Below are 13,798 nucleotides of genomic sequence, written 5' to 3' on the forward strand. Positions count from 1 at the left end.
ATAGAATAAAATGTGTATAAAGAAATCAGTTACACCGTATAAAATTTTTGAAATTTGATTCAAAAGTCAAATTATCCTTCAAAGCCTTTAAATGCTTAAAATCTCCAACACCTACTACATTGGGACTTTGCTATATTGGAAATCTACTCTCTCGGGAGTTTATAATCTTGGAACTTAGTTTTTGTTTTGGACTTGTTAAAGCCATTGACTTTATTTATGTTTTACATTTGATAATTTTAATGGTTGCTTAGGAAAGCCAAGTCTAGCCCTTTTTTTATGACATAGGGTATCCCCACCCCATTTTGGGGCAGGACTAATCCCTATGGATGCACGCAATCAACTATAAACCATGTGCATAGGGTTGTTATTCTAGGAACTTAGTTTTTGTTTTGGACTTGTTAAAGTCATTGACTTTATTTTTGTTTTACATTTGATAGTTTTAATGGTTGCTTAGGAAAGCCAAGTCTAGCCCTTTTTTTATGACATAGGGTATTCCCACCCTATTTTGGGGCAGGACTAATCCCTATGGATGCACGCAATCAACTATAAACCACGTGCATAGGGTAACTCCGAGGGGACTCAAACTCATGTCTATGGGGAGCAAACCCATGACACTGGCCGATGTGCCAACCCCATCTGGGTTGAAAGCTAAGTCTAGCTAAGAAGCATTAATCTCCTATTTGACTTACAGGCCTATAATTTGTCCTCGTATCTTCTTCTACTACAAGCAGTTTATAGTGAAATGTAGCAAAAGGGATACGAGAAGCACTTCAAAAAGGATCCAACTGATAAAAAATCTGAGCAGAATATGTTCAAGACATAGGTGGATCCAATCCGAAGTGGTGGATGCACTCCGAAGTCGATACACTGACACCGAACCCAATCGAATCAGTTAAAAGGAAAGAACTGTTCAAACTCCTTTTGATTTTTTTATTTGATTGTGTGTTCTTATAAAGGATTACTTCTACTTTTAAAAATAAAATGCAATATACCTAAAATGGACTGCTCAACCTCCTATTGAATTTTTTATTTGATTATGTGTTCTTATAGAAGACTATACTTTTGTTTTTGTTTTTTTAAATATTCAAAATCGTGAATATTTTTAAATATTCTTGAACAGTGAAACTGATCAATTTCTATTAACATTATATTATAACTTGAGCGGGTCTTAAGTAAGCATACCTCATGCTAATGGAAGTAGTGATTGTATAGGCAAATGGCAATACTTGTCCCATATAGGCCTACTTGCTGAAAAAGGCCACACAACCATACCCCCCTTTCTGCCTGAAAATATATTAAATGTTTCTTAGCATTAAAATTTACCTCATGAAAAAAAAACTAGTGGGGGACCTTGCCTTGGGTCCCACCATCTTCAAATGATCATAGTCCCTTGATCACAAGCCTCCCATATCTATTCAGATTGGGTCCAATAGATTACCTACTGATATACACCATCCATTTGCTCCATAAGATGATCCTAAACCTTCGATTTGTGGAGGTTTCTACTTTCTTTACTGTCATTTTTTTTGAACTCCCTAAGCCGTTGATTTTACACCAAATACATTGAAGGGTGGAGATCATACACTATTACCAGTTCCCTTTTATCTTTCTGTATTCCAATTTTGCCCCAAATACTTAAATTGATCCAACTGTTACAGACAATAAAATAAGGGGTCTTAATCTTGGTCAAATTAAGACCCCTTATTTCCCACATCAAATATTTCTCTCAGTTCAGAGATGTCAACCTCTGATATTTCGGTGAGGGATGGCCTAGCATCAATCACAACAATTTCCGTTGGTAAGATTAAAATTCTACAGAACTCTAAAATGAGTTTCTATAACTCTGATTCTGATGACTCATTTTTTCCAAATTTTGCAATATTAGTAATTTAGCATTAATGGGCATGATGATAATGATCGTACCAACGCATCGTACCAGCGTTGGCCAACTAGACAAAAAGCTTATCAAACCTGAAAACTTTACATGTTTGTTGCTTGTCTTTGTCTTCATTGTCATCTTTCAGTCGGTTCAGAGATCCCAACCTCGCGATGGATGAGAACGTAACCATTTTTATTGGTAAGATATTAAAGTTCAGTACTACTCTATAATAATTTTCTATAATCCTGATTCTGATGGAAAGAATTCTGATGATCCAGTTTCATAAATTTTGCAGTATTTACAATAGTGGGGGCCTTGATTATATTAATCGCAATAGTGTTAGCTGTAAAAGAATGCCTGAGAAAAGTAGGAAATGCAGAACCAGAATATTTTTATGCATATCCACCCATGGAAGAACCGTCATTTTCTGATGCATATCCCCCAATGGCAATGAACCCATCTCCAGCTGATTATATGGTGCTTTCAGAAATTGAACCGGGGACGGTTGAGCGGTTTATCAAAGACATGGCAAGAGAGAAACCCATCAGATTTTCAGCTCAGCAACTGTCTCATTTCACTAGCAATTACGTCATCAAATTGGGGTCAGGCGGTTTTGGACAAGTGTATAAAGGAAAGATCCCCAACGGAATGCTAGTGGCCGTTAAGGTTCTCAACGAAAGCTTGGGTAAGAGAGTTGAAGAGCAATTCATGGCAGAAGTAAGCACAATTGGCAGAACTTATCATCTCAATTTGGTTAGACTCTATGGATTTTGCTTCGATGTCACGACGAAAGCGCTTGTGTACGAGTACATGGAAAATGGATCACTAGACAAGGTCTTGTTCAGCAAGGTCAGAAAGATTGAGTGGGAAAAGCTGTATGAAATTGCAATTGGTACAGCTAAGGGAATTGCATACCTACATGAAGAGTGCCAACATAGGATAATTCACTATGACATAAAGCCTGGCAATGTTCTTCTTGATGCAGATTTTAATCCCAAGGTAGCTGATTTTGGATTGGCTAAGCTTTGTGACAGGGAAAACAGTCATGTAACCATGACCGGAGGGAGGGGGACTCCTGGCTACGCTGCACCAGAGCTATGGATGCCATTTCCCATAACCCACAAATGCGACGTTTACAGCTTTGGGATGCTATTGTTTGAGATTGTTGGGAGGAGGAGAAACCTCGATGTCAATCTGCCAGAGAGCCAAGAGTGGTTTCCAAGGTTGGTTTGGGAGAAGTTTGAAAAAGGCGAAGTGGAAGGATTGGTGGCCCATTGTGGAATTGATGCGAAGGATAGGGAGAAAGCAGAGAGGTTGTCCATGGTTGCTCTATGGTGTATTCAATACTCACCGGAAGCGAGACCTCCCATGAGTAGTGTGGTGAAGATTTTACAGAGAGAAACAGAAATTGTCACGCGGCCTCCCAACCCATTTCAACATATGGTATCAAGTACAAGTTTAGTTGTGTGGAGGGACAATGATGCAAATTCAACATCAACTAGTGGAACTGCTGAAATTTCAGATTCTACTGCAACTGGAGGAACTGCTGAAATTTGTTGCAAAGATTCCACGCCGATCATGAAGAAGCATGAAATAGAAATAGAAATGACTAATTCACCTTGAAGAGAAGCTTTCAGTTTTGTTGGAATTCTAAGCTTTACCAGTTTTCCACATCTTCTCTTAGAACTTGCTGCATGCTTGGAGTTCGCCATGTACCATCTCCATTGTATATTGCTACATTGGAACTTTGATACATTGGGACTTACTACATTGATACTTGCTGCTTTGACTTTGCTACATTGGGACCTATGACATAGGGACTACCACATCAGGAATATACTCTCTTTGGGGTTTATATTTTTGAGGCTTAGCTTTTGTTTTGAAATTGCTTGTGTCATCTACTTTATTTATGTTTTACATTTGATTGTGCGTTAGTAATTGCATAGGAAAGCTAAGTGTAGTTAAGAAACGTTAACCTCGGATTTAAATTTTAGCCTTGAATCTTCTCCAATTACAATCCATTTTAGTGGAACTTGAAGTTTTTTTTAGTAGTACAACAACTTTGGAATCAGTCTTTGTGTTTGGCATCAAGAGAACAAGTTTCTTCTCCTAAATCTCATCTTTTCCTCCATCGAGTTTGTTTCATTCCAACACTGTGATATCAGAGCAAGTTTCTGAATCATGATTTCCAAAAATATGTTACAACCCCAACCTCCTCAATTCAATGGCAAAAAATATAACCAATAGAGCATTCGAATGAAAGTGTATATTTGGATCTCAAGATTTATGATATTGTTGAGATTGGCTCGGAAGAACTAATGGATCAAGCGCCACTCATTGCGCAATGACTTTAATTTGAAAGACAATCATAAAGGTGCTATTCTTCATCTATCAAGCTGTGGCTGAAGTCATCTATAAACGAATTTTAATGAAGTCATCTATCAACCAGACGGTAGGTCATTGATCCAACAGAATTGAGGGGCGAATGCATACTGCAGGGGGGTGAAAATATCATCGCGCAAAAACTCTCCACAATCGATTTTCAGAGATTTTAAATGGTGTAAGCCCTTACGAGAATAAAATCGAATCTCATTGGCCCACATCATTTACACATCCTTCAATGCCCGCTTGTTGTCTCCATGTGGGTTTGTACTGCCTTTTTTTGTTATAAGTTATGACTAGTAAAAAAACCCGTGCGATGTACGGGCCGACAAAGAACTGTACGGACCATGTCATAGGTTGATCCAAACCGTCCATGTGATGGAACACAACATAAATAGGTTGTGCCCCAAAAATCATTTCCATAGGCCGATCCTAGCCCTCCAATCTATAGATGTTTCCATAATTCCTCTTATCTTAAATCGGATGGTCAAGATCAACCTATAGTTTTTTAATTAAAAAACCATAAAGGAGGGGGGGTAAGATTGAAATTATATGGCTTTAATGGGTGCCTTTGTTAAAAGCATAAAGGAGGGGGTAGGATTGAAATTATATGATTTAATGGGTGCCTTTGTTAAAAGCATAAAGGGGGGTAGGATTGAAATTATATGAGTTGAATGAGTGCATTTGTTCAAAAAAGTCAAAAAAATGTGACGTGTAATTCTCACGTGATTTTTAAAAAAATCGAAAAAACTCTCATCTTTTCATCCCAGCTTATTGTATTAGATATGTCCCATATTCTTCAAAAAGTACTTTAGAGACCACATCGTAGGATGATCCAAACCGTCCATGTGATGGGACACAACGTAAATAGGTTGTGCCTTAAAAAATCATTTCTATAGGATGACTCACACGGTTCCTCTATAGATCGGAAGGTTGGGATCATCCTATAGAAATGATTTTCTGAGCATAACCTATTTACGTTGTGGCCCATCACATGGACGGTTTGGATCATCCTCTAGTGGGTACAGTACATTTTGAAAAAATAAGGGACTATAAGGGCTTACATCATATAAAAACTCCGATTTTCATATTATTATTCGGACTAATTTTATACACCCCCTAACATTGAATCATTAATTACTTCAATTCCATCTGGGAAATGGTATGAAACCATCCTATGAAATGATATGGTCGCACATAAGGGTGTCAATTTTGGCTTGGGCTCGGAAGCTCGCTCGAGCTCGGCTCGAATCCTTAATAGCGGAGCCAAGCCGGCTGGCCAGGCTCGTTAAGCTTAACGAGCTGAGCCTGAGCTAGGCTAGGCTCGGCTCGGCTGGTTAAGGTTCGTTAAGGATTATATATATATATATATATATATATATATATATATATATATATATATATATATATATATATATATAGACACACACACACACACATATATATGAGAAAACAGTTCCTACACATGTGTAGAGAGTTCTCTACACACTAGCTTAAAATACAGTGGGGCCCACATTGTTTGGGTGACCCAAGCCATCCATTTTAAAGGCCCTCACATAGATAGGGTGTCTACAAAAAATCAGATCCATAGGATCATCCCAACCCTACGATTTGTGGAGGTAAAATGGATGTCTTTAAACCTTCACAAATTAGTTTATTTTTTGCCTCCAAAGTTCGAATGGTTAGGATGATCCTATGGATTTGATTTTTTGTGGACACCCTATCTATGAGAGGGCCTTAAAAATGAATGGTTTGGATCACCCAAATAATGTGGCCCCCACTGTATTTTAAGCTAGTGTGTAGATAACTTATCTACACATGTGTGTAGGAACTGTTTTCTCTCTCTCTCTCTCTCTCTCTCTCTCTCTATATATATATATATATATATATATAGGTGAGCGTACTCGGTTGGGTTAAAAACAGTGGGGGCCCACATTTTTTGGGTGATCAAAATCATTCATTTGAAAGGCCCTTACCTAGATAGGGTGTCCACAAAAAATCAGCCCCATAGGATCATCCTAACCCATCCAACAGTGGAGGGAAAAATGGGGAAAAATGGACAAATACAGTTTGTTCCCAAATCTGCCCATTTTTCCCTCCACTGTTGGATGCGTTAGGATGATCCTATGGGGCTGATTTTTTGTGGACACCCTATCTAGGTAAGGACCTTTCAAATGAATGGTTTTGATCACCCAAAAAATGTGGGCCCCCACTGTTTTTAACCCGACCGAGTAGATAAGCTTATCTACTCGACCGAGTACGCACACCTTTCCCTATCTACAAACCATTCATTTGAAAGGCCCTTACCTAGATAGGGTGTCCACAAAAAATCAGCCCCATAGGATCATCCTAACCCATCCAACAGTGGAGGGAAAAATGGGCAGATTTGTGGACAAGTTGTGTTTGTCCATTTTTCCCTATTTTTTCCTCCACTGTTGCATGGGTTAGGATGATCCTATGGGGCTGATTTTTTGTGGACACCCTATCTAGGTAAGGGCCTTTCAAATGAATGGTTTGGATCACCCCAAAAATGTGGGCCCCCACTGTTTTTAACCCGACCGAGTAGATAAGCTTATCTACTCGACCGAGTACGCACACCTTTCCTCATATATATATATATATATATATATATATATATATAGGAAACTGTTGGTGAGCTTAAGCTCACCAAACTTATGGTGAGCTAGCTTGTCCAATCACATGGGGGCCCACTTTGTTAGGATGATCCAAAGCATTCATTTGAAAGTCCCTTACATAGATGGGGGGTGTACCAAAAATCAGCTCCATAGGATCATCCTAACCCCTCCATTTGTGGAGGACAAAAATGGACAGACACAAATCTGCCCCATTTTTGTCCTCCACAAATGGAGGGGTTACGATGATCCTATGGAGCTGATTTTTGGTACACCCCCTATCTATGATAAGGCCTTGCAAATAAATGGTTTGGATCACTCCCCAAAATGTGGGTCCCATGTGATTGGGCAAGCTAGCTCACCATAAGTTTGGTGAGCTTAAGCTATATATATATAGAGGAAAATGATTATATGCTCGAGTGCCCAATCACATGGGGGCCCACTTTGTTAGGATGATCCAAAGCATTCATTTGAAAGGCCATTACATAGATGGGGACAAAAAATCAGCTCCATAGGATCATCCTAACCCATCCATTTATGGAGGGCAAAATGGACAGATGACAAATCTGCCCATTTTTTCCCTCCACTTTTGGAGGGGTTAGGATGATTCAATGGAGCTGATTTTTGGTACACACCCTATCTATGATAGAGCCTTGCAAATGAATGCTTTGGATCACCACAAAAAACGTGGGACCCATGTGATTGGGCAATCGAGCGTACCCTAAGCTTGGTACGCTCGAGCGTACAATCCTTTTCCTCATATATATTTATTAATATATACACTAAAAGAGTTTTTCAGGGAGTGAAAGGGGGAGCCAAAATATGTCACTTCTTTTTTGGAACCCCATTTGTTACTTGGACCACCCCCTGTGGTGTAAAAAGAGTAGTCAAATTACACTAGATAGGGCTGTCCAGGGAAGATGAGGAGTGTGAAAATATCATTGCCCTTATTATAACCCGAGCTCGGTAAGGTTCGCGAGCCGCACACGAGCCTAGCCGAGCTGAGCTCGAGCCTGAGCAGAGCTCTTGAGCTTAACGAGACGAGCCGACCTGGGCCAAGCTCGGCTCGGCTCGGCTCGGCTCGTTTACACCCCTAGTCCCACAGCTTTCACCAATGGAGACCATAATTCTCAAGGTCCTTATAGAAAATTGGTGCTCCCTCCCAGTTTCCAATGATTACTGTGGACCAAGAATTAGAGGTGTGAACGAGTGCCCTTTTCCCTTTCCTTTGGTAATATTTTAATATGATTCTTTCTAGGCGGGAGAAGGAAGCAGCCATGAAAATGGCTCTAGTTACAAACAAACTAGCAGGGAGACCAACAGCTGAGGGGAAGATTGTTTTTTTTTTTTTTAATGTACACCTAAGGCCATGTTTGGAACCATGAAAACGTTTTCTATGGAATATTAGTTTATTAAGTAATGATAGATGCAAGGGCCCTCTTTATGCAAGGGCCGGAGAAGGGCCCTTGAATAGAATCATGTCATTTTAAAATTCGGCTGAGAAACTGAATACGGTTGCACTTAATGTCGTGGATGTATTCCAAGGCCCTTCTTTAGCCCTTGCATAAAGAGAGCCCTTGCACCTATCATTCCTCTCGTTTATTAGGTGGTCAGAGGGGAGTAAGGAGGGTTGGAGGAGGAGTGACTTGAGAGGGCATGAGCCATGAGGAGAAGGTGAGAAGGCTAAAAAAACAGGAGAGAAAAAAAATCATGCATATACGTACTAGAATTTTTTTACCCCTAGTTTTTGCAGCCTTTCCCTACCATCACTCATGCCCTCTTAGATCTTTCACTCTTCCGCCCTTCCACACTATTGAGTAAACTAATATTCCATGGAAAACAAATTCATGATTGCCCCTATATTGCAACTTGGGTTCAGTTTAGAGGCTTCTCAGATATGTCATTCAATGAAAGTTATGACCATTTGTTCGAGAGCGGGAGTAGTTCTTTCAACTATAAGAAATCAGCCAACGAATGGATGGAAATGATTAAAGTCGTTTCCAACAAGATACTTAGGTCCAATATGGACTCTGTGTACTTCCTCCCTCCTTGAGAGTTTTTTTGTATCTTTATTTTTATTGTTTCTCATGTACTTTCGGGAGTGGTCCTCCTCGGCCCGCTCCCTTATCTAATGAAATCATTCTACCATTTCAAAAAAAAGAAGAAGAAGATACTTAGGTCTAATATGGACTCTGTTGTTAGAGAATTTATATGATGGGTGGCTGTGAAAACACGTGAAGTCAAAAAAAAGTAGGTACGGCCCACTTTTTTTTATGATCCAAACCGTTCATTTGTTTGGGCACAATGTAAATAGGTTGTGCCCCAAAAATCATTTCCATAGGATGATCCTAACCCTCCGATCTGTAGAAGATTCCATAAATGATTTTTGAAAATCTCCATATTCAGAATCTGTAGAAGATTCCATAAATGATTTTTGAAAATCTCCATATTCAGATCAGTTCAGATCGGAGAGTTAGGATCATCCTATGGAAATGATTTTTGGGGCACAATCTATTTACGTTGTGCCCAAACAGATGAACGGTTTGGATCATCAAAAAAAGTGGGCCGTACCAACTTTTTTAGACTTCACGTGTTTTCACGGCCACCCATCATATAAATTCTCCTGTTGTTATATTATATGTGAGTCTTTCGGTAAGTTTACATATCTTTTTATCTGTATCTATATTTGAAGGCAGAGAGAGGGACCTAAATGGAGCCATGCTTCTGCCTTAGTGCGGCACAAAAATGATACGACAGACAGAATCTTCCACCCTCTTTCCTTATTTCATAATCATCTCTCTCTCTCTCTCTCTCTCTCATATTACATCTAATTGATAACAGCACAACCATGTGATGATGGGACGAACCCACCCTTGTTTTACATGTTTTAACCGGCTGTCAAAGGCTATAACAAATCCTAAAAAGCTCTCAACCACTAATAAGACAAGTATAAACAAAGTGAGTAGTGCCATTGTCAAAATGTGCTCGTGCTTTTACCAATAGCCTAAAAATATAACCTAAGAAAGAGCACAGGAATTGTCGACAGTAAATTTCATGTAAATTCACTAACACAAAAATTTGAAGACAAATTACAAAAAAAATATTATAATTGAAAGAAAATTGTACAACTTTCTACTAACGATCAAATTGTTGAAGACAGAGTTGGATTTGGTGAAGACGGGAGCTTTTACAGCGTAAATCTCGTTCTTTGGTGTTTGAAGATGCTACTGAAAGACCTCTTGTGGGTTGGCAGGTAGCACTCGAGGCGACTCATAATTTGTCGGGAGGGATTGGAATCTATGGCCCTTATCAAAAAAAGATAAAACTTAAATTCACATTTATTATATATAAGAGGAATGCTAAACTGAAGGCTACCTTTGCAAAAACCCAGACGTAAGGGCTTTCCATTGGGTCCACATCACCCAATTGCATTTATTACGTCCCCAAAAATTCAAAGAATAATAAAAGATTTTGGGGCTGGGTTTTCACAAGGGTGCCTTCAGTTTAGCATTCCTCTTATAAATATTGATTTTGTCAATTGGCAAAAGAAGTAAAGAACAAGAAAGAAAAAGGCACACTTGAAATAAACAAATGTGCATTTTTCATGGGATGTAACTACATTTTGACTCTCTAGAGCAGAGACTGGGACGGAGAAATTTGCTTGAAAGCAGTTGAAGCCTTCGAGTCAAAGCGGAGTTTCTTAAGATTAGGACCTCCTTATTTTATTGCCGGCAACAATCTCTAACTTAAACTAGAAAGCTTCCTAACCAGTATTAATCAGTGTTTCAAAACTCGGCGACTCGGCTCGGAACTCGGCGAGTCCGCGTCGAGTCTAGCCGAGTTTGCCTGAGCCTGGCTGAGTCTGGCAATAAAGTAACCCATGCAACAGTGGAAATGTTATCTGAAAATATTTCAGGCAGAAATCATATCTGAAAATATCATCGTCCTAAGGGAAATGTTATTAGCAGATCCCTTTTTTTGATATTCTCCATACTAAATACAGGAAAATACCAATAAAGTAACTCAAATCTAAAACTCTAAATTAACTGTAAAGAAGAGAAGGGATATACTCGACCTCTTTTTTTTTTCTTTTTTCTTTTTACTTTGACAGCCCCTATAGTATTTATGATTACCCTTTTACATTAGAGTGGGCTGGCCTAAGAAAAAAAGAGGTGAATATATCATTTCCATGCATACTAATTTTTTATAAATAGTTAGGACTCATCAGCGAGTCAACAGCATTCTATCGCGTCCGCGTCGAGTCAACAAGGATTTTCTTCGCTCACGTTCCAGGTCGAAACCGCGTTTTTAAACACTGATTAATGTCCTTCAAGTGGCCATTCTCACTCTACGTTTTCATCTACATCTTTATCTTTTTCTCTGTTCAGGAATGTCATCCTGGAGCAGCGATGGGGTTGGAACAACTGTTTTTGTTGGTAAGATATTAAAGTTCAATACAAATGTGAAATGAGTTTCTATAATTCTAAATCTCATGGAAGGAATCCTAACGATCCAGTTTTCCAAATTTTGCAGTATCAGGAATAGTGGGTTTGATGATATTAATCGCAATAGCGTTTGCGGTAAGTGATTGCCTGAAAAAGGCAGCAGCTGCAATACCGGCAAATTTTCATGCGAATCCCGGTATGGTAATGAACCCATTTCCAGCTGATTATATGGTGCTTTCTGAAATTGAAGCGGGGACGATTGAGAGGTTTATCAAAGACATGGCAAGAGAGAAACCCATCAGATTTACGCCTCAGCAACTGGCCTATTTCACTAGCAATTACTCAATTAAATTGGGTTCGGGAGGTTTTGGACAAGTGTATAAAGGAGAGATCCCCGACAGAGTGCTAGTGGCCGTTAAGGTTCTCAACCGAAGCTTGGATAAGAGAGTCGAAGAGCAATTCATGGCAGAAGTAAGCACAATTGGAAGAACTTATCATCTCAATCTGGTTAGACTCTATGGATTCTGCTTCAATGCTACGACGAAAGCACTTGTGTATGAGTACATGGATAATGGATCCCTCGACAAGTTCTTGTTCAGCAAGGCCAGGAAAATTGCTTGGGAAAAGCTGTATGAAATCGCAATTGGCACAGCTAGGGGAATTGCATACCTACATGAAGAATGCCAACAAAGGATAATTCACTATGACATAAAGCCTGGCAATGTTCTTCTTGATGCTAATTACAATCCTAAGGTGGCTGATTTTGGATTGGCTAAGCTTTGTGACAGGGAAAACACTCATGTAACCATGACAGGAGGGAGGGGGACTCCTGGCTATGCCGCACCAGAGCTATGGATGCCATTTCCCATAACCCACAAATGCGATGTCTACAGCTTTGGAATGTTATTGTTTGAGATTGTGGGGAGGAGGAAAAATTTAGATGTTAATATGACTGAAAGCCAAGAGTGGTTTCCAAGACTAATTTGGGAGAAGTTCGAAAAAGGTGAATTGAGTGGGTTGGTGGCAGATTGTGGAATCGAGGAGAAGGATTGGGAGAAAGCCGAGAAGATGTCCATGGTTGCTCTATGGTGTGTTCAGTACTCACCGGATGCGAGACCAACCATGAGTAGTGTGGTGAAGATCTTAGAGGGAGGAGCAGAAATCGTCACTCCCCCTCCAAACCCATTTCAACATATGGTATCAAATAAAGGCTCAGTTGTGCTGAGAGACAGTAACACAAATTCAACAGCAACTGGAGGAACTGCTGAAGTTTCAGATTCTGTTGCAACTGGAGGAACTGCTGATATTTCAGATTCGATAGCAACTGGGGGAACTGCTGCAATTTGTTGCAAAGACTCCACTCCAATCATGAAGATGTATGAGATAGAAATGGCTAGTTCATCTTGAAGGAAGCTTTCATTTTTTTACATATTATGTACTTAAAAAGGTGTGCTGAAATTTGTTGCAAAGACTCCACTCCAATCATGAAGAAGTATGAGATAGAAATGGCTAGTTCATCTTGAAGGAAGCTTTCATTTTTTTTTTTTACATATTATGTACTTAAAAAGGTGTTGAGAGTTAATGTCCCTTATAGACTTCTCTAATGTATTGGAAATAAGTATTTTCTATGTCTAGGAAATGAATAACACCTTGGAAATAATATGTTTATGAAATGACAGCTTAGGAAATGATTAGTAAATATCTAAATCTAGGAAATGACTTACTGTTTGAAATGATATGTTTAGTCTAGGAAATGACTAGGACTAGGAAATTTGACAGACTTTGAAATGATATTTTACATTTAAAATTGCTATGAGATGTGTACAAGAGAAGTCTATATAAAGAGTTTTATGCCTTCATTTGATGGGCATGTCGAAAAGCAAAAGAATAGATAAATTCATAATTTTAGTTTTATTTCCTCCCTCCTTCCTTGAGCTATGAATTTGCAACTCATCCTCCTTCAACAAAGTGGTATCAGAGTAATTCAAGGACAACAATATGGGAGTATTGAAGGTGCTAAATCATGACAATTAACAGTAGAAGCCTAAACATTTCTCGGCCTACCATGCCAATCTTTAGAGGACTGATGCCTAACTTGGCATGACAATTATAGAGTAATATAATCTAAAATCTGATCAAATCGGTACAAGACTGAAGTTTTTTGGAGTCTTTTATAAGATTTGACAGTGACATAAGTTATCGGCTTGTCGGATTGGGAACTTGGAGATGGGTCAGCTGTGTTTGTATACCATGAGTGGCACATTTTTTAAAAGGATGAGCTTGTATGTTTACTGGTTACTGATGTCCAATTGATCCTTATTTATTCACCTCATCCATATCCTGAGCCTTTGAGATCACTCAATTAGATTTTCTCTGCTGTTGAATTTGTGCACCTCTTCAATACTATGACTTGAAATGTTAAGCATTTCTTATTAGGGCTTCTTATTCACTTGATATCT

At 39.1% G+C, this 13,798-nt stretch overlaps 1 protein-coding gene and 1 pseudogene across 1 annotated transcript; both read left to right on the forward strand.

Moving 5' to 3' along the window:
• The first annotated feature begins 2,248 nt into the window (after nucleotides 1-2,248).
• On the forward strand, nucleotides 2,249-3,566 carry LOC143851825 (rust resistance kinase Lr10 pseudogene; annotated as a pseudogene).
• Nucleotides 3,567-11,120: 7,554 nt separating this feature from the next.
• On the forward strand, nucleotides 11,121-13,006 carry LOC143851413 (rust resistance kinase Lr10-like). The gene is made up of 3 exons (XM_077360840.1): nucleotides 11,121-11,187; nucleotides 11,283-11,330; nucleotides 11,428-13,006. The coding sequence occupies exons 2-3, from the start codon at nucleotides 11,285-11,287 to the stop codon at nucleotides 12,744-12,746; spliced, it is 1,365 nt and encodes a 454-aa protein (XP_077216955.1). The 5' UTR covers nucleotides 11,121-11,187; nucleotides 11,283-11,284; the 3' UTR covers nucleotides 12,747-13,006.
• The last annotated feature ends 792 nt before the right edge of the window (nucleotides 13,007-13,798 follow it).

The sequence above is a fragment of the Tasmannia lanceolata genome, unplaced genomic scaffold (assembly GCF_043159265.1).
Source record: "Tasmannia lanceolata isolate RefF3 unplaced genomic scaffold, GAP_Taslan_0.1 ptg000018l, whole genome shotgun sequence".
In the NCBI taxonomy this organism is placed as follows: domain Eukaryota; kingdom Viridiplantae; phylum Streptophyta; class Magnoliopsida; order Canellales; family Winteraceae; genus Tasmannia; species Tasmannia lanceolata.